General features: G+C 54.0%; 1 protein-coding gene across 2 annotated transcripts; it reads left to right on the top strand.

The window, feature by feature from the left end:
• Positions 1-873: 873 nt before the first annotated feature.
• TRPV6 (transient receptor potential cation channel subfamily V member 6) lies at positions 874-18220 on the top strand. 2 transcript variants are annotated; one of them, NM_001082776.1, is given in 15 exon segments: positions 874-1003; positions 11352-11449; positions 11544-11666; positions 12024-12161; positions 12439-12537; positions 12673-12848; positions 13288-13434; positions 13515-13727; positions 13999-14085; positions 14183-14259; positions 14483-14648; positions 15402-15468; positions 15812-16080; positions 17115-17221; positions 17527-18018. In NM_001082776.1, coding segments are annotated over 15 exon segments (2178 nt in total). In that variant the 5' UTR covers positions 874-875; the 3' UTR covers positions 17810-18018.
• Positions 18221-18308: the final 88 nt, after the last annotated feature.

Consider the following 18308-nt stretch of genomic DNA (forward strand, 5'->3'; position numbering starts at 1 on the left):
TAGATTTTGCGCCCTGAGTAGGGAGCTCAAAAGGAATTTTCCATCTTTAAAGGACTGTAAAATAAGCAAAAACCAAATAAGGATGCACATCAGAGGTGGCGTTTGACTTGCAACGTCACGTCTTTACATTGACCACCTGGAGGAGGGACTCGGTGGGAACCGAGAACCCAGGCCATTTGTACACCTGTTCCGGTCCAGGCAAGAAGGAAAGCCGGAAAAGCAGAGACGCCCAAGTTTCCAGGACCTGAGCGGGGGAGGTTCTGAAACTGAAGGGGGAGGAGGCAGACAGAAAAGTCACAGTGAGAAAACAGGGACCACTTTGGGGACCCTCCATCCTGGGAGTGGACCTGCTCTGCCTTATGTCCAACCTATCTGGGCCTTTCCAGAAAAGGTCACAGGCTGTCCCAAAGTCCAGGGGAGAGTGCTGTAATCTCTTTGAAGGCCTCTCCTGCGGTGACTGGCCTTGGGGCAGGAAGAGAGACCAGGGTGGAGGAAGAGTTGGAGTTGACGTAAGCCACCCCTCCACCGCCAGTAGGCCGGTCTGTAGGGCCTGTCTCTTTAAATCTCAGGTAATTTGGGAGGAGAGAGGGAGTGTCCCTACAGCTCCTGCTCACTCCCGGCTGGAGCTCCGGAGGGACAGGACTAGCCCAGCGGGGGCCCTGGCCCTGCCAAGTGTAACAGAATCAGAGCCCTCTCCAGCACGACTGGAGAGGCCACAGGCAGTCTCGCAGGGCCTGGCACGGAAGTAGGAGGACACGGGGCCTCTACAGTGGGAGGGCACGTCAGCCCTTCGGGGGACTGATGTGGCCCCAAGGCTGAATTCAGTCAGGGTCTGGCCTTGGCCTCAACCCCCCAAGGAGCCGGCCCTACACTCCATGGGGTTGTCGCTGCCCAAGGAGAAGGGGCTAGTTCTCTGTCTATGGAGAAAGTTCTGCAGATGGTTCCAGAGACAGGAGTCATGGGCTCAGAGCCGAGATGAGCAAAACCTGCTGCAGCAGAAGAGGTAAGTCTCACTCCGCCCACCATCACCCTGCCGGCTTCCCATCTGCTGTACTGGACAGATGGTGCTCCCAGCTCTGCACTGGCCCCTTGGGAGCATTCTTTTGTCTCTGGTATGTTGGGCAGTGGGTCTAGCGCCCCAGGATCCCAGGTGAGAGAGGAGGGGCGGGGATGCGTACAGGTGCTAGACGTCTTCTTTACGAGCCCATTCAATCCTGCAAGCCTCTTTGTGAGTACTGCCCCAAGAGCCGGGTCCTGTACAGGTTACAGAATCCCAGCCCCCCTCCATACTCCTCCCCCAAAAGGTGCTGGCAGGTACGGCAACACCTTGTCTCTGCTCCCTGCCCTAGAACAGTCTCAGGCAGAAACGCACAGTATGTGTGTGTAGGCATGTGGGAATGAATGAATGGTTGAATGAATGACACTGCAAACACAAAATAAGACCGTGAACATAGTCGCCACTCCGCATCACACGCGACGGGGCTGTAGCATGGGAGAAGCACGAAGAGCAGCAAAACTCGCACCTAGAAAATACGAGATTGCTTTTATTTTCTGTCGGTGAGAGGTGGCACGGTACTAGATGCCAAGTGCCCCATGTGCTTAGGACCAGTGCTCACCCACTCTGTCTGGCAGGTTGGGGAGCTTGAGGCTTTGAGCTCTAGGCCCCGAGTTGCTTCCAGCCCCTGGAAACGTTCCTAAACACGTCTGATGTGCCCTCTGACGGCTGCTTAGAGTGCGAGTTAGGAGCGGGAGGGGAGGAGAATGCCGGGAGCCCTGCCTGTGGTCTCCTCTCCGTGGTCTCCTGTAGGCTTCCCCACTCAGCTGTGGCAGCTGGAAGGACATCCTGCCCTGGGGGACTTTCTTTAAGCAGGCAGATGGAATGTCCGATCCCAGCGCCAAGCCTCCTGTTTTCCTGTCTTCGAGCTCAGAAGGCGGGGGCCTGCCGTACACCGAGCCGGGGGCTGCCAGGGACCCAGAGTTTGTTCTTTGCTTAAGGATTCCGGGCTGTGCTGCTGCTCTGAGTCGGGGCTTCCTGTCTCTCACACCAGTCACCCACTTATCTCCCCCCAGGCCTGGGAGAGTGCGTGCTGGGGTGCATGTCTGACTGATGACATCTTGGAGAAATAGAATGGCATTGTTGTTTGAGTCGAGGTCGTCACTGATCCCACACATCCTCTTCCCACTCTTGGGACCATGGGGCTGGGGGCACCAGGCACAGAGCACAGACAGGCCTGGGGGTTTGGAAGGGCGGGAGGAGGTTCCCTGTGGGTTGCTGGAGGGGACGAGCAGAGTGAAGACTGAGCCTGGAGCAGGCGTCCACCGGTCCTGTCTGCCCCCGTGTCTTCCCAAGCCTATCCATGGGGGCCCTCTGCAGCCTTGGGCTGGGAAGGCCTGATGCGCCCCCATTCCCCGCTCTCCCTATCTGCTCCCACATTCCTCAAGCCCCTTCTTCCTGGTGCCTGGAACGTTGGCTCCTCTTTGGGTGGGTCTTTCCCAGAGGATGCTAACATTGCCAGGGAGGGGAGTTTCCCAGCCAGACAAAGGGAAGGCACTCAGACAACCACACAGGGGTGGGGTGACCCTGTACATAGGGACAACGCGGACTGTGAGGAGCTGGTGCAGAGCTGGTTACCGTCACCTGCCTTGTCCTGGATAATCCCAACAACAGCTCCCTGTGGGAGGAAGCTCGTGTTATCCCCACAGGAGCCGGGCAGGCCCCGAGCCCAGTGCAAGTAAATCCGTGCGATGGGGGACGCAGAGGAGGGCTTTGCAGTGGGGGTGGGTGGGACTCCAGGAGCGGAGGTTGGAGAAGGAAAGGCTTTTGGGCCTCTCCGGCATGTCGGGGAACCCCACATTCCTCTCCGGGGCAGACTTCTCTTGGGGCTCAGTCGTGCGGCCTCCACCGCTTCAGTGCAGGTGGTTGAGCTCCAAGCCGTACTACAGCAGTCTCCCGTCCCTCGGATCACCTCTCCCTCGGGCTCGAGTTCTCCCTGCTATCCCGTGCATCAGACGTTCACTGAGCACAGGACACTGCTCCAGGTCTTCAGAAATGAGCATGACAGATCTGCTGTGCTCCAGGGGCTCCCATTCTGAGGGCCAAAACCCACCAACACGCACGCGCAGTTGCCCCTCTGACGCAATCCACCACAATGGAAACGCTGAACAACAAGCATTTGATTTTTCCGGCCATGGACAGTGCAGTTAGGCCTGTGATGGCCGTGTCTGTACTGAACACGTGTGCCTTTTTCCTCTTGTTGTGATTCCCTAAAAAATATAGTGTAGCAACGGTTCTCATAACATTGACATTGTAGTAGGTGTGATACTGATCTAGAGACGGTCTAAAGTTGGCAGGAGGATGTGTGTGGGTTAGATGCAAATGACCCTTTGTATGCAGAACTTTTGCTGGTGGATTTTGGTATCCCTGGGGGCAGGGGAGTGGGGGGTGGGTGTGGTCCTGATATCACACACACAGATGTCGGGGTGACTTTTTAAAAAATTTATTGTTTTTTAAGATTCATTTATTTATTTGAGAGGTAGAGCTACAGACACAGAGAGGGAGAAACTGCTGGTTAACTCCCCAGATGGCCACAACGGCCAGGGCTGACCCAGGCCAAAAGCCAGGAGCCAGGAGCTTCATCTGTGTCTCCCACATGGGTGCAGGGGCCCAAACAGTCGGGCCATCCTCTGCTGCTTTCCCAGGCCATCAGCAGGGAGCTGGATCAGAAGTGGAGCAGCTGGGATACAAACCGGTGCCCACATGGAATGTCGGCACCTCAGGCGGCGTCCCCAGAGGGTGACGTTTCTGAGCTAAAGGTAAGCTCGCAGAATGTCACAAGGTTATCCAGTGTTAGGGGAGCATAGAGGAGGAAGCCCTGGCATCTGACTTTTGACTGGTGTGACGTTTGAGGGACAGCTTCACACCAGCCAAAACCTGACTCCCCCAGCTCTGCCTCTCCCGAGCTGGCACTCTCTCTCCCCAGGGACAGTTTGGAGAGGAGGCAGCACATGCAGGAGATATTCCTGTGGTTAGACAGATAACTGTCTGAATACATATGAATTGAAGAGTGTTAAAAATAAGCCCTGCAACTCTCCACGGGATCAAGTGCTCCCATCTCAGGAAACCACACACACACACACACACACACACACACACACACACGTGCATCACCACCTCTACGCACACGGGTCTCCTTACGTGCATAAAAGGAATTGCAGCAGTTAGGGAGGCTGCGGCTAACAGTCACTTTCCCTGGGGCTTTAGCTTCCTCATCCGCTGGCCAGGAACCTGATCTGGAAGGAGGTGGAGGGAGGTGACCCAAAGTACCGATGTCTGTCTCCTCCCCACACATGACTGATCCCTCAGCACAGCCCTGGAGTCTGCCCCCCACCCCCGAGAAAAATCAGGAGGAGCCACAAAACAAGAAGAACCACATAATTGAGATGCGAGAGCCTGGGGCAGTGTTCTTGGCCCAGCATTGTGCCTTTAACTCTGCAATCTTCTGGCAATCATTCGGCCGTGCTACCCTAGGTTCCTTTTCTGAAAAACGGGAGGACTACTCTGCCCACTGGACAGGGCTGTGAGGAGCAACAGGGATCACAAGAGAGAAGCTGCTTTGGAAAATAAAAAGCGCATTGACAAATGAGGTGCAGAGGCTTGAGCCACGGTGTGCAGCGCTGTATCCCATATGGGTGCCGGTTCGTGTCCCGGCTGTTCCAGTTCTGATCCAGTTCCCTGCTGGTGTGCTTGGGAAAGCAGCAGAAGATGGCCCAAGTGATTGGGCCCCTGTCACACACGTGGGGAACCCAGATGAAGCTCCTGGCCCCTGGCTTTGGTCCAACCCAGCCCTGGCCGTTGCAGCCATTTGAAGAGTGAGCCTGCAGATGGAAATTCTCTTTCTCTGTGTCTCTCTTTCTCTGTCTGTCACTCTGCTTTTCAAATAAAATATCAATCTTTAAAAATCAACCAGTAAAAAGGCAACTGCCAGTGATTCTGGAGTTTGGAGAGGCTGTGAACTCTCCTACAGAAATGTACCCACTGAGGAATGCATGTTCCAAGTGTACCACTCCCAACCCCACCCACAGAGCACACTGGGCTGAGACTTGGGGAGAAACCAGCAGGACCCTTGCATGCCTGTGGGCCCCTTGTGTCTTCTCTAACTCTGCTTCCAAGCCTGGGGACCACAGCGTGGGGAGAGAGAAGTGGCAAACACGACAGTCGTCAAGGCTAGGTCCCCCACTTCCTTGACCAAGTCACTCCAGAGCTCCAGGCTGCTTTCTCTGTTGCATGCACAGTTAGACTTGCTAGCCCTAAAATTCATATTTGAACTTTCCTAAAGACTCTTTTGATCCTGCCTTGCTCCCCAGCAACCAAAACGTAACCGGACTCTCACGTGGCACACACAGACGAACACATCCCTGAGAACCCGGGGAGCAGAGGAGGGGTGGGGTGCAGGAACAGAGAAGGCAAATCAGGGACCGTGAGGGAGAGATCACCAATCCATTAACTCAACCAGTGATGTGCTAGGATCTGTGCTGGAAGTCCACAGCTGGATTTCCACCTGCCAAATACTGAACTCGGCTGTTCAATTTTATAATTGCCCAGGAAAATAAAAATTGTAGATCCCAGAAAGACCTTTCATATTGTTATAATTTCAGATTCGCTCCCTAATTTCTTCTTGCTAGTTAATCAGCAGGAACTTAAAAGTCTTCATCTCTTTGTTTCTCCTTTGTTGAGTATTTAATGATCTGTTAGAAAACATTTTTATGTATAGGGAATTTCTAATTCTCGTTCATGTGAACAATCCTTTTTCTAAAGTGAGTTATGAATAATTGCACCCCTAAGTCCGGATTTCTCCACTTGGCATGACTGACGTTTCAGCAGGCAAATTCTTAGTAATGGGGGGCTGTGCTGGGTATGACGTTAGTGGTGCCACTGCCCTCCACCCACCAGATGCCAACAGCACCCGCCCTGCCCTCCCTGAACTGGGACCTAAACTCCTGTGAGGGGCTGCTCTGGCCGCCCCAAGCACCAGACTCTCTGGATAACTACTCTTTGAGCCTTCTTTGTGGAGCCCAAGGATTGTCTGCTGTTGGGGGGTGGGGGAGCAGTCTGCTTTACTGCTAATGAGCTAGAGCGCCCTCTTCTGCCCCCTTGTGGTTCCATCATGTATTGCAAGTCATAGCTGATACCCTAGGAACCCATCCATAACCCAGCCCTCATTTTCTGGATTCTGGAGTTTGCAACCAGAGGGAACCTTCTAGAACTGAGTCATAAGCTGGTACTTGGCCCATGGTGCAATCCAACTGTACCACCAGATAAAGTACAAACACCGATTTAATCTGAATTTCCCATAATGAGTAAGTTGTTACTCATTAGTATGTCTCAACTATTGCATGGGGTATACTAACACTAAGAAAAAGTTTATGTCTCTAAAATGCACATTTACCCAGGCATTTTGTGATTTTACTTGGCAAACATAGAAACCCTGGGTCTGACACTAATCTGTGCCCTCTGCAGGCCCCAGGGCATCAGCAGAGACAAGGCAAGGGACACACAGAGAATGGAGGTGTGTGGGGCATGTGTGTGGGCTTCAGAGTGGGTTAGGCCTAGAAGGGAAATCCTTGGTGGCCTATTGTAAAGCAAGAGATACACACAAGCGCTGAAACAAAAGTAAGGCAAAGCAAAGACTCACATTTCCTGGAGTGTGTGTGTGTGTGAGGTGTGTGTTGTCTGTGTGTGGTGTTTAGGAGAAGTGTAGTATGTATATTGTGTCTGAGTGTGATACATATGAGGGTGCGTGTGTGGTGTTTAGTGTGAGTGTGATGTGTGTGTTCTGTGTGAGTGTGGTATGTGTGTGGTTTTTGTGAGTGTGGTGTGTGTGGTATATATGTGTGATGTGTGTTGTATGTGTGTGGTGTGTTTGAGTATATGGTGTGCGTTGTATGATTGTGGCGTGTGTAGTATGTGTGGTATGTGTGTTCTATGTGTGTGGTGTGAGTATGATATGGTGTGTGTTGTGTGAGTGTATTGTGTGTGGTGTGTTTATGATATGGTGTGTGTTGTGTGTGATTGTGGTGTGTGTGGCATGTGTGTTCTGTGTGTGGTGTGTGTGTATGATATGGTGTGTGTTGTATGTGTATTTGTGTGTGGTGTATGATATGCTATGTGTTGTGAGTGTATTGTGTGTGGTGTGTGTATGATGTGTGTTGTGTGTGATTGTGGTGTGTGTGGTATGTGTGTTCTGTGTGTGTGGTGTGTGTATGATATGGTGTGTGCTGTGTGTGATTGTGGTGTGTGTGGTATGTGTATTTGTGTGTGGTATGAGTATGATATGCTGTGTGTTGTGAGTGTACTGTGTGGTGTGTGTATGATGTGTGTTGTGTGTGATTGTGGTGTGTGTGGTACGTGTATTTGTGTGTGGTATGAGTATGATATGCTGTGTGTTGTGAGTGTACTGTGTGGTGTGTGTATGATGTGTGTTGTGTGTGATTGTGGTGTGTGTGGTGTGTGTATGATATGGTGTGTGTTTTGAGTGTACTGTGTGGTGTGTGTATGATGTGTGTGGTATGTGTGTTCTGTGTGTGTGGTGTGTGTATGATATGGTGTGTGTTGTGTGTGATTGTGGTGTGTGTGGTATGTGTATTTGTGTGTGGTGTGAGTATGATATGCTGTGTATTGTGTGAGTGTACTGTGTGGTGTGTGTTGTGTGTGATTGTGGTATGTGTGGTATGTATGTTCTGTGTGTGTGGTGTGAGTATGATATGCTGTGTGTTTTGAGTGTACTGTGTGGTGTGTGTATGATGTGTGTTGTGTGTGATTGTGGTGTGTGTGGTATGTGTGTTCTGTGTGTGTGGTGTGTGTATGATATGGTGTGTGTTGTGTGTGATTGTGGTGTGTGTATGATGTGTGTTGTGTGTGATTGTGGTGTGTGTGGTGTGTGTATGATATGGTGTGTGTTGTGTGTGATTGTGGTGTGTGTGGTATGTGTGTTCTGTGTGTGTGGTGTGAGTATGATATGCTGTGTGTTTTGAGTGTACTGTGTGGTGTGTGTATGATGTGTGTTGTGTGTGATTGTGGTGTGTGTGGTATGTGTATTTGTGTGTGGTGTGAGTATGATATGCTGTGTGTTTTGAGTGTACTGTGTGGTGTGTGTATGATGTGTGTTGTGTGTGATTGTGGTGTGTGTGGTGTGTGTATGATATGGTGTGTGTTGTGTGTGATTGTGGTGTGTGTATGATGTGTGTTGTGTGTGATTGTGGTGTGTGTGGTGTGTGTATGATATGGTGTGTGTTGTGTGTGTTGTGTACGTGTGTGTGTGTTGGGAAAGCTTTGCCTGCCCCCCGCCCCCCGTCCTAGGGCCAGCCCCAGAAGCTCTGTGTGGAGGGTTCGGGCGGTTGTAGAAGCGGTGGTGGTGGTGACGAGCGCAGGACACTTGTTTTGCAGCTGTGTCTCATACCGCGCATGCTGCTTTCACTTGGATTACGCGTTTGCTCAGCGTCGTCTTGGAGGGTGGCTGATGGAGATAATGCGAGAGGCAGGAAAGCCAAACCACCCCACTGCCCTGCTGCTCACTCGCTTGCCCCGTGGCCAGCAGGAGTGAGACTCGGTCCCATGTGAGGTGTGCAAGCGTGCTTCAGAACATCTGCGCAAAAGCAGAATTTAAAAATGAGTTTATTTTGGTGCCCAAAATTTTTGGTGAAAACCAATGTTTCTGGAAAACATGTGATGAGAAAAGACTGCATGCATTTCAAAAGTCATTGCACCAAAATAAACTCATACTTTTAATTCCATTTCTTTCCATGAGCTATTAGGAGTCCCCTGGTGTCCATCAGTGTGGTGTTCAATGCAGACAATGAACAAGCAGCGAGGTGGGGGTTGAGTTCTAGGAGGAAGGAGCCCTGTGGCACAGGCGTAGGGTGTGCACTGCAGGGCTGAGGCATGTGGCCAGACCGAGAGGCTGGTGGAAGCAGTGTGTGGGAGGAACAAGGGACGTAAAGAACCTCTGTGTGCCTCTCCTTGGGTATTGCAGGGCCCTGGGACTTTCGTGAGCTGTAGTTGCATTTGCCTCTTGGAGAAATTATCTGGGCTGGGGGTGGATGGGGTGCAGGGAAAACAGTTAGGAGAACATTTCGCCAGCGCTGGGCTAGGGAACAAAGACATGTTGGAAAAGCAAAGGACTGACTGCAGAGGGAACTCCGCTCAAAGGCTGCCATGAGACCTGCAGGGGAGGGTGGGGCCATGTTCGGAGGGATGTGTGGCTCACTTCTCCTCCCCTGATCACACTCCCACCCCAGGTCTTGCAGTGTATTTCTCGCCGCCGCCAGCATTTCAGGAGCTCAGAAGAGTGTGAGAACCTGTCTGTGACTTCTTGTGTGTCACACAATTGGCCATCTATGGGTAAATAGGGTTATTTCATCCATTCCCGTAGCAAGACCAAATGGCTCCAGACTGAGAGAGAAAATTGAACCAAAGTGAACCAAGTGTCTTCCTTAAGATAAGTTCTGATTTTAAGAGAGATTTTTAGTTCATTGTAAGATGATTTGGGAGTCAGAGGAGATGAGCAGCAGGTGATAAGTAAGGGGAGACTATAATCTGACTTGGGACCAGCTATTAACAAAAAGGATCTATGAATCCAAAACAAAATAAACCCGAGAAGGTCAGAAGGTAGAACGGAAGCATTCACAACCGCACGAACGTCAACGGACGAATCATCTCGTTGGATTTCCCGGCTTCTCTGCACCTGTCACTGTGGGCCATAATTTATATCTCCAAGGTGCTAATAGCTGAAATAACAAGGCATTTATGGCCCTAGACGTAGCTGCTCTGAGCATGATGGAGAACATTGTTTCTCAAACTTTAATGTGCACTGCTCGAAAATGGACACTCCCCAGCTTGCCTCTGATTTATTGTCTCAGGTGTTCCACATGCAGGAGCCACACTGGCGTGGCTGGCTTGAGCAACACTTCCCAAACATGAGTGTGCCTACATTTCCTGCAAGTGTCCATGTGATGCCAATGATCCATTGAGTCATAAGTTTTCAATTTAGTGCCTATTTCAAATTTCCGTAAGTGGTATAATTACTGCTCAAATTACTGCTCAGTTGAAGTCTTTTTTTTTTTTTTTTTTTTTTGACAGGCAGAGTGGACAGTGAGAGAGAGAGACAGAGAGAAAGGTCTTCCTTTTGTTGTTGGTTCACCCTCCAATGGCCGCTGCGGCCGGCGCATTGCGCTGATCTGATGGCAGGAGCCAGGAGCCAGGTACTTATCCTGGTCTCCCATGGGGTGCAGGGCCCAAGCACTTGGGCCATCCTCCACTGCACTCCCTGGCCACAGCAGAGAGCTGGCCTGGAAGAGGAGCAACCAGGACAGAATCCGGCGCCCCAACCGGGACTAGAACCTGGTGTGCCGGCGCCGCTAGGCGGAGGATTAGCCTAGTGAGCCGCGGCGCCGGCCCTCAGTTGAAGTCTTTATAGGTACCTGGCATATAAGAAGATGTGGCATAATGTGTTAAGAAGGAAGATTGTAGAGATTAAGATGTGAGAAGGAGGGAGAGGAAGAAAGGGAGAGAGGGGGAGAGGGGAGAGGGGGAGAGGAAGAGGGAGAGGGAGAGAGGGGGAGAGGGAGTGGGAGAAGGAGAGGGAGAGGGAGAGGGAGAGGGAGAGGGAGAGGGAGAGGGAGAGGGAGAGGGAGAATGAATGAGCAACCAGGTGGAAGAGGAGCCTAGAGCCAGGCCACCAGGCTTTTTCTCATGGGCCGTTGTTGCTTTCTGAGTGAGCCCTGAAGCTGTCATTGGAAAGAAAGTGCCAGGATCCAAGGGTTTGCTGAGAAGGTGGGATAGGCAGAACATCACGGAACAGGAGAAAACCTGCTCACCTCTGCATATTGACTTCCTTTACAAACATGAGGGAGGAATGCCTTGCACACCCAGTTCATGCAAAACAAGGCTTATCCTGCAGGGCAATCTCAGGGCACCTGGTGAGGATTGAGCAGGACCACTCCAGAGGTAAACTGGTCTGGAGGTGAAAGCATGCCAAAGTGAAACCCCACCCATCCTCACCGGACACGCACAGACAGCCCATTCACACACTGTCTGTTCTGGTCCCAGCACCCGGGGGCCAGGAAACCAGGCGCTGGCAGTCTCCTACACAAGCGAAATGAGCAGTCACTGTGTGTTACCTCTCAGTAGAAGAGAGAGCTAGCTGCAGAGGCCTCGCCTGCCTGGATCAGGGACCGCCAGGCCCACCGGAGGCTAAGGCACACGTGTGCATGCACAGTGGTGCAAAGCCACCACCTCTCCTTCTGCTAATGAGCCTGCTCACTATTGCTGCCTTCCCCATCCCGTTCTCCGTCAGGATCTGGGAGTCTCCTCTCCTTCTAGCTGCCAAAGAGAACAATGTCCAGGCTCTGAACAAGCTGCTCAAGTATGATTCCTGTGAGGTGCACCAGAGAGGTAAGGAGCACAGTGCCCAGATCACATGGGGCTCTCAGGGCCTGGGATCCTGCTGCCCCACAGAAGCCACGACTCTTCTCTCTATAAATGCCAGGAGCCCTGGGGGAGACAGCACTGCACATCGCAGCCCTCTACGACAACCTGGAGGCCGCCATGGTGCTGATGGAGGCAGCCCCAGATCTGGTCTTTGAGCCCATGACATCTGAACTGTATGAAGGTGAGAGCCAGGGCTTGGGATGGAGAGAAGGGGTGGCCTGTTGGCAATTTCAAGCCATCCCTGTGGGACACAGCTTGAGGGAAGTGCAGAGCAGATCGGCACCCCCGTACACGTGATTCCCATCTCTGGAAGTCCTCCTGCTTCCCTGGCAGTCACGGTTGCCCATCATTGGAACACCTGGCCCTGCAATGGCAGGGGACAGGCAGAGGCAGCAGCTGGAAACCTGGGGACCCCGAGTATCCATGGGGTCCTTGCGTTCTGTCCCAAGCTGCCCTGCAGATGAGCATGGGTACACGCGGGAGGGACCCCTGAAGGATCCTGCAGACAGACCATGACTGAAAGCTGTCTCTGGGCCAGGTCAGACTGCACTGCACATCGCTGTCATGAACCAGAACCTGAACCTGGTGCGCGCACTGCTTGCTCGTGGGGCCAGCGTCTCTGCCAGAGCTACAGGTGCTGCCTTCCGCCGCAGTCCCCACAACCTCATCTACTACGGTGAGAGCCAGGGCTGGGCGGGGAGCAAGGGGAGGTGGGGAGGTGGGCAGGGGCAGAGGGCCGGTAGACTTAGGGGGGCCCTGTTCTCAGCTCCATCTGTCATGTAGTAGGAAGGGCTTAAAACCAGAGGCCAGTTCTTCCCATGGATCTCTGCACCAGCTGGACAAGGGTCTCTAACCAAGCCTGAGCTGAGAAGTAGGGTGCAGAAGGCAGTCACCTGGGGCAGACCAGCTCTCTGTCCTGCACCCTCCTGCCATGTGTCCCTCTGTGTCCCCAGGAGAGCACCCTTTGTCCTTTGCTGCCTGTGTGGGCAGCGAGGAGATCGTGAGGCTGCTCATTGAGCACGGAGCCGACATCCGGGCCCAGGACTCCCTGGGTAAGAGTTGGACAGGCAGTGGCTGGGATGCTGCAAGGGTGTGGGAGTGGGGCAGGAAGAGGCTGGCCCCAGGGAGCTGGTGGGGCCACCGGGGACTCAGGCCAGTGTCCACATGAACCCTGTGTCCTCCCCCAGGAAACACGGTGCTGCACATCCTCATCCTGCAGTCCAACAAGACCTTTGCCTGCCAGATGTACAACCTGCTGCTGTCCTACGATGGGCACAGTGACCACCTGCAGTCCCTGGAACTTGTGCCCAACCACCAGGGCCTCACTCCCTTCAAGCTGGCAGGGGTGGAGGGCAACACTGTGGTGAGGGCACCCCCAGCCCTGTGCTGGCTCCGTAAGGACGTTCATCATATTCAGCTGGCCCTGGGAGGAAATGGGTGTGAACACACATCCCTGATGCTCAGGTCCCCTGCTCAGTTCAGTGGGGCCTGCTCTCTCTGTCCCCTGTCCCCTCTCTTGCCCAGTTTCTCCGCTCTGAGTGTTAGTCTAGTTTCAGGTGGGGATCGCATGAAATGCCCAGACCTCCTGACCCCTTCAGCCCCCAGAGCAGGAGCCCTGTGGTCTCTCACTTCCTTTCCCAAGCACTAGTAGGAGTCCTAGGGAGGAAGGGGTTCTGCTGCCCTCCAGAGACTGCGGCCATTAGCTGAGGGCCCCTCTCCTCTCCAGTGGTGCCATGCCGTCCACTCTCTGTGACTACTGCCTTGTCACTGCTGCCGACTCACCTCCACGCTGTGCCCCCCAGATGTTCCAGCACCTGATGCAGAAGCGGAAGTACATCCAGTGGACATACGGGCCGCTGACGTCCACGCTCTATGACCTCACGGAGATCGACTCCTCGGGGGATGAGCAGTCCCTGCTGGAACTTATCGTCACCACCAAGAAGCGGGAGGTACGGGGTCCTCCGAGCAGTGGGGAGCTGGGAGCGCTGCCCGTGGCCGGCAGCTGCCCGTCGTACTCGTTCGGCTGCAGGCTCGCCACATCCTGGACCAGACGCCAGTGAAGGAGCTGGTGAGCCTCAAGTGGAAGAGGTATGGGCGGCCGTACTTCTGCGTGCTGGGTGCCATCTACCTGCTCTACATCATCTGCTTCACCATGTGCTGCATCTACCGCCCCCTGAAGCTCAGGACCAGCAACCGCACCGACCCCCGGGACAACACCCTCTTACAGCAGAAGCTCCTCCAGGTAAGAGCCCGGAGCCGTGATCAGGGGACGACACTGTGCTCTCAGACTGGTGTCGCCTCCCTGCTCCGTTCCACGTTCCCTCCCTCAGCTGCGTCTCAAGCACACGTGTGTGTAGGCACGCTCTCTGTCTCTCTCCCCTTCTCCTCCCAAGAGCAGTTTGGGAGTATGACAGATGAACAGAATCTGATGGGACAGTGGTCCTAGGCACTGGGGGAGGCCAGGCAAGGACCTAGGATCTGAGTGCTTTGACCGTCCCTCCCACCATGCACAGGAAGCCTACGTGACCTCCCGGGATGACATCCGCCTGGTGGGAGAGCTGGTGACCGTCATCGGGGCCATGATCATCTTGCTGGTGGAGGTGCGTGCCTGGCACCCAGGGCGAGGCTGTCTGCTCCAGGGAGTGGCCTGTGCCCTGGGCTAGGAAGTGCCCGTGTGTCTCTCTGACTTCTCTCCAGATTCCAGATATCTTCAGGTTGGGGGTCACTCGCTTCTTCGGACATACCATCCTTGGGGGCCCATTCCATGTCCTCATGTAAGTCTCCCTACTCCCTCGCCTCCACACGTTCCCTCCCAGGACTCCAGCTGGTGGATTTCTGGCTTCCTAGAGAACCTTACCTCCAGAGGTCCCTCTCCAGTGATGCGTGTGAGCCCCTGCGTCTGCATGTGTGGGTGCCAGCCCAGTGAGGCTCCTGCTGTCAGGCTCCAGGATGACCCCAGCCCGCCTCTCACCTCCCCGCTTCCTGCTCTCCCCCCAGCATCACCTATGCCTTCATGGTGTTGATGACCATGGTCATGCGGCTCACCAATACAGACGGGGAGGTGGTGCCCATGTCCTTTGCCCTGGTGCTGGGCTGGTGCAATGTCATGTATTTTGCCCGAGGATTCCAGATGCTAGGCCCCTTCACCATCATGATCCAGAAGGTCAGTGCCTCCTCTCTAGCTTCCTAGAACTAAGTCCTAACCAAGGACCAAGTATTTCTTTTTCTTTTCTTTTTTTTTTTTTTTAAAGATGTATTAATTTACGTGAAAGGCAAGGCACAGAGAGGAAGACACACACATACACACACAACAACAAAGACAGGGGAAGAGAGAGAGAGAGAGAGAGAGAGAGAGAGAGAGATCTTCCATCTGCTGATTCACTCCCCAAATGGCCGCAATGGCCAGAGCTGGGCCTGGTCAAAGCCAGGAGCCTGGAGCTTCATCCAGGTCTCCCACTCGGGTGCAGGGGCCCAGGTACTCAGGCCATCCTCCACTGCTTTTCCCAGGCCATTAGCAGGGAGCTGGATCAGAAGTGGAACAGCTGGGGTTTGAACTGGTGCCCATATGGGACGCCAGCATCACAGGCAGTGGCTTCACCTGTTACGCCACAATCCTGGCTCCATGTATTTCTATAAAATGTTTCTACATTGTAACTATTTCAGGCATTGTGAGGCATGTGTGTTTTTTTAAAATCACATTTTCTGCTTCTTTTTGATTTTTAAACAATCTTTGAAGGTAAAGTAGAAACTATGGCCATATCAAAACAGGCAGGCAGACTTGACCTGCAGGCCATAGTTAGCCAAGCCCTGTCCTAGAGGGTGGACTTGTTAGACCTATCAGGGTTAGACCTGTTGGCACTGGATGGGACAATTGCTCAGGGAATGTGTGGTGTTCTCTCTGCCTCCTCCACTCTAGATGATTTTTGGTGACCTCATGAGATTCTGCTGGCTGATGGCCGTGGTCATCTTGGGCTTTGCTTCAGGTAAATCACCTGTCTACGGGCAGGGGGTGTGGCACAGGAGGGGGGATTGGGGTGACTGGAGAGTGTAGAAGAAGGCCTCTGGCTAAGCGAGGGGAAGAGGGGGGCAATGGGATGTCCCTCCAAGGTGAGGGACTACCAGCAGTGTTAGGGAGAGATGGCTCTCGGGAGCAGGAGGCGGAACCTGAAGAAAGTCAGGGGACATAGAATCTGGAGTGTGGAGTGTTGAGAGGGCTGGCATGGTGAGCTAGAGACAAGGGCACAGGACTCATGCGTAGCAGGGAGCTGGCGGGGGGCTGGTCACCGCATGCTTGCTGTGTAACTCTCACTCCCTTGGGTGGAGCAGCCTTCTACATCATCTTCCAGACGCAGGACCCGGATGAGCTGGGCCATTTCTACAGCTACCCCATGGCACTGTTCAGCACCTTTGAGCTGTTCCTCACCATCATCGACGGCCCCGCCAACTACGCCGTGGACCTGCCCTTCATGTACTGCATCACCTACGCCGCCTTCGGCATCATCGCCACACTGCTCATGCTCAACCTGCTCATCGCCATGATGGGTGACACTCACTGGCGGGTGGCCCACGAGCGAGATGAGCTCTGGAGGGCCCAGGTGAGCCCCCTGGTGGCTGGCGGGGTTCCTGCAAGCCATTCCCTTCCCACCCCAGACTGCCTAAGCTCAGAAAGAGGTAGGGTATTTTGACGCTACTTGTTTGGACAGTTACTGTACTGTATGCAGACATAATGCAAATGTATGGAAGAACTGGATTAGAAACACCACTGAAGAGTATTGGAGTCACTGGGAGAATTCCGGACAGCTTTCTCAACAATTAGAACCTCTGCCTTTTTGAGAATAAATAACAAGAAATAAATCTAAGTGTGGTAAAACTTCCTTCAGTGAATTTTGTTCCCAAATAAAAACTGGAGTATCAAGTCTCCTTGACAATAGTGAAATCTGCAAAATTCGACCCAGAAAAATGGGACGTGTTAAAAATAATGTCACAAAAACTTCCTATGGTAGCAGGAGCTATCTTCAGGCACACTGCCAGGGTGGGGATAAAAGACAATGAGATGAATCAAATCCTCACTTAAAAATATACTTAGGAAATAATTTATCTCAACAAAAATAATTCCAGCAAAATAAAAATGGAATTTCCCCAGACTGGAAGGCATTGAAGTATGGTGGGTAGAAAACAGAGCGGAAAAGCTAAGCTGGCAACGTGGGGTTGGCTCCGGAAAGTGTTTTTCCCAAGAAAATGTACTGAGATTAGGTCTCGCAGTAGGATGTTTATATTTGTAAGCGACTTGTAGGTCTGTGAAGTCATAATACCCTGGGTTCAGTTTGCTTTGCTCTCGTCCCAGCTCTCCTTGCAGCAAGTCTGCTTCCCGCATCCCACCTGGCTTGGCCACGGATGCCAAGTCACTGGGTGAAGACTTGAGGGCTCAAGTCCCATTGAGTCTTTCCTACAAGGAGGCTGAACAAAGGTCACAGCACCTCCCCAGGCCAGGGGTGTCGTTCATCACCTCGGAGGCCCACGGGCTCCCGGCATCCTCTCTTCCCCCGCCCCCTCTTCTCAGGCTACTCGGCTCCTTTCTCCGTCTGTACCCGGCCTCATGGCTCACTGCCCTGTCCTTCCCCACCTGCAGGTTGTGGCCACCACCGTGATGCTGGAGCGGAAGTTGCCACGCTGCCTGTGGCCTCGCTCTGGGATCTGCGGACGCAAGTACGGCCTGGGGGACCGCTGGTTCCTGCGGTGAGTGACAGCGTGGGGGTGGGCGTCCCCTGAGCTGTCCTGCTGGCCCCCTCGCTTTGCTCAGACAACCTTCTGCTCCCAGGGGCCCTGCGGCTTGGCCTCCTTGCCTGAGCAGCGTGAGCGTCCTCGGGGCAGGTGGCCCAGAGCCTGCGGCTTGCTGACGCCTGGCTGCCTGCCGGTGGACTGGAACCCCTTGCGCCACTAGCTGCAGGGAAGGGAACCAGCTCACACCGGTGGCCGGGGTGGGGATGCAGGACACGAGCACTGTGTGAGCCCTGCTCTTCAACACCTGCCGTGTCCTACAGGGTGGAAGACAGGCAGGATCTCAACCGGCATCGGATGCGGCGCTATGCGCAGGCCTTCAACAGCCTGGGCTCCGACGACCTGGACAAAGACTCGGAGGAGAAACTGGAGCTGCGCCACCCGTTGGGCCCCCGCCAGCCCTTCCCTATGCCCGCGTTGTCTCGAAGCGCCTCCCGCAGCAGCATGAACTGGGAGAAACTTCGCCAAGGGGCCCTAAGGAGAGACCTGCGGGGGGTGATCAACCGGGCGCTGGAAGATGAGGAAGGCTGGGAATACCAGATCTGAGCTCGCGCTCTCGCTGGGAACATCCAAGCACAACTCGCAGAAGCGCCACATCCCGAGGCCAGTCTCCCAGGTCCAGCGAGAAAGGGGAGGAGCAAGACCTCCCAGGGCGGCGCGCTGCGGGTGGCTGCCGCCCGTCTGTCTCCACCGAGGCTGCTGCGGTGCACAGCGCACCAGGCATTCCTAGTCCCCGACGAAGTCCCACTGCACAGCCGAGCACTTTAAGGACACGCTCGCCTTCTCAGGCACCCGTGCCCACCCCCGTGGCGCCAGTGGGAAGGGAGGGAGTCCTTCCCAGGCTTGTGGGAAGGTGGATGACGGCTGGAAGGCACGCCCCGCTCCCGCTGCTGGGGTCGGGTAGCTGCGTGCAGTCTTGCCACCTTCCGCCTTCCAATAAAGTTACTTCCTGCTCCCCGTCTGGCTCCCCTCCGCGTCCCTGCCAGGCTGCCGGCTCTCTCCGACCCTCTGCTCCTCCTCTGTGGGTTCCCTAGCCCCTTCCTGC

The sequence above is a fragment of the Oryctolagus cuniculus genome, chromosome 3 (assembly GCF_964237555.1).
Source record: "Oryctolagus cuniculus chromosome 3, mOryCun1.1, whole genome shotgun sequence".
Classification (NCBI taxonomy): domain Eukaryota; kingdom Metazoa; phylum Chordata; class Mammalia; order Lagomorpha; family Leporidae; genus Oryctolagus; species Oryctolagus cuniculus.

What these genes read in the sequence shown, in the direction of transcription:
- TRPV6 (XM_051835095.2), top strand. An exon ending in TACAGCAGAAGCTCCTCCAG is followed by an intron (nt 13,728 to 13,998) that starts GTAAGAGCCCGG and finishes CACCATGCACAG; the next exon opens with GAAGCCTACGTGACCTCCCG. An exon ending in GGGGACCGCTGGTTCCTGCG is followed by an intron (nt 17,222 to 17,526) that starts GTGAGTGACAGC and finishes CGTGTCCTACAG; the next exon opens with GGTGGAAGACAGGCAGGATC.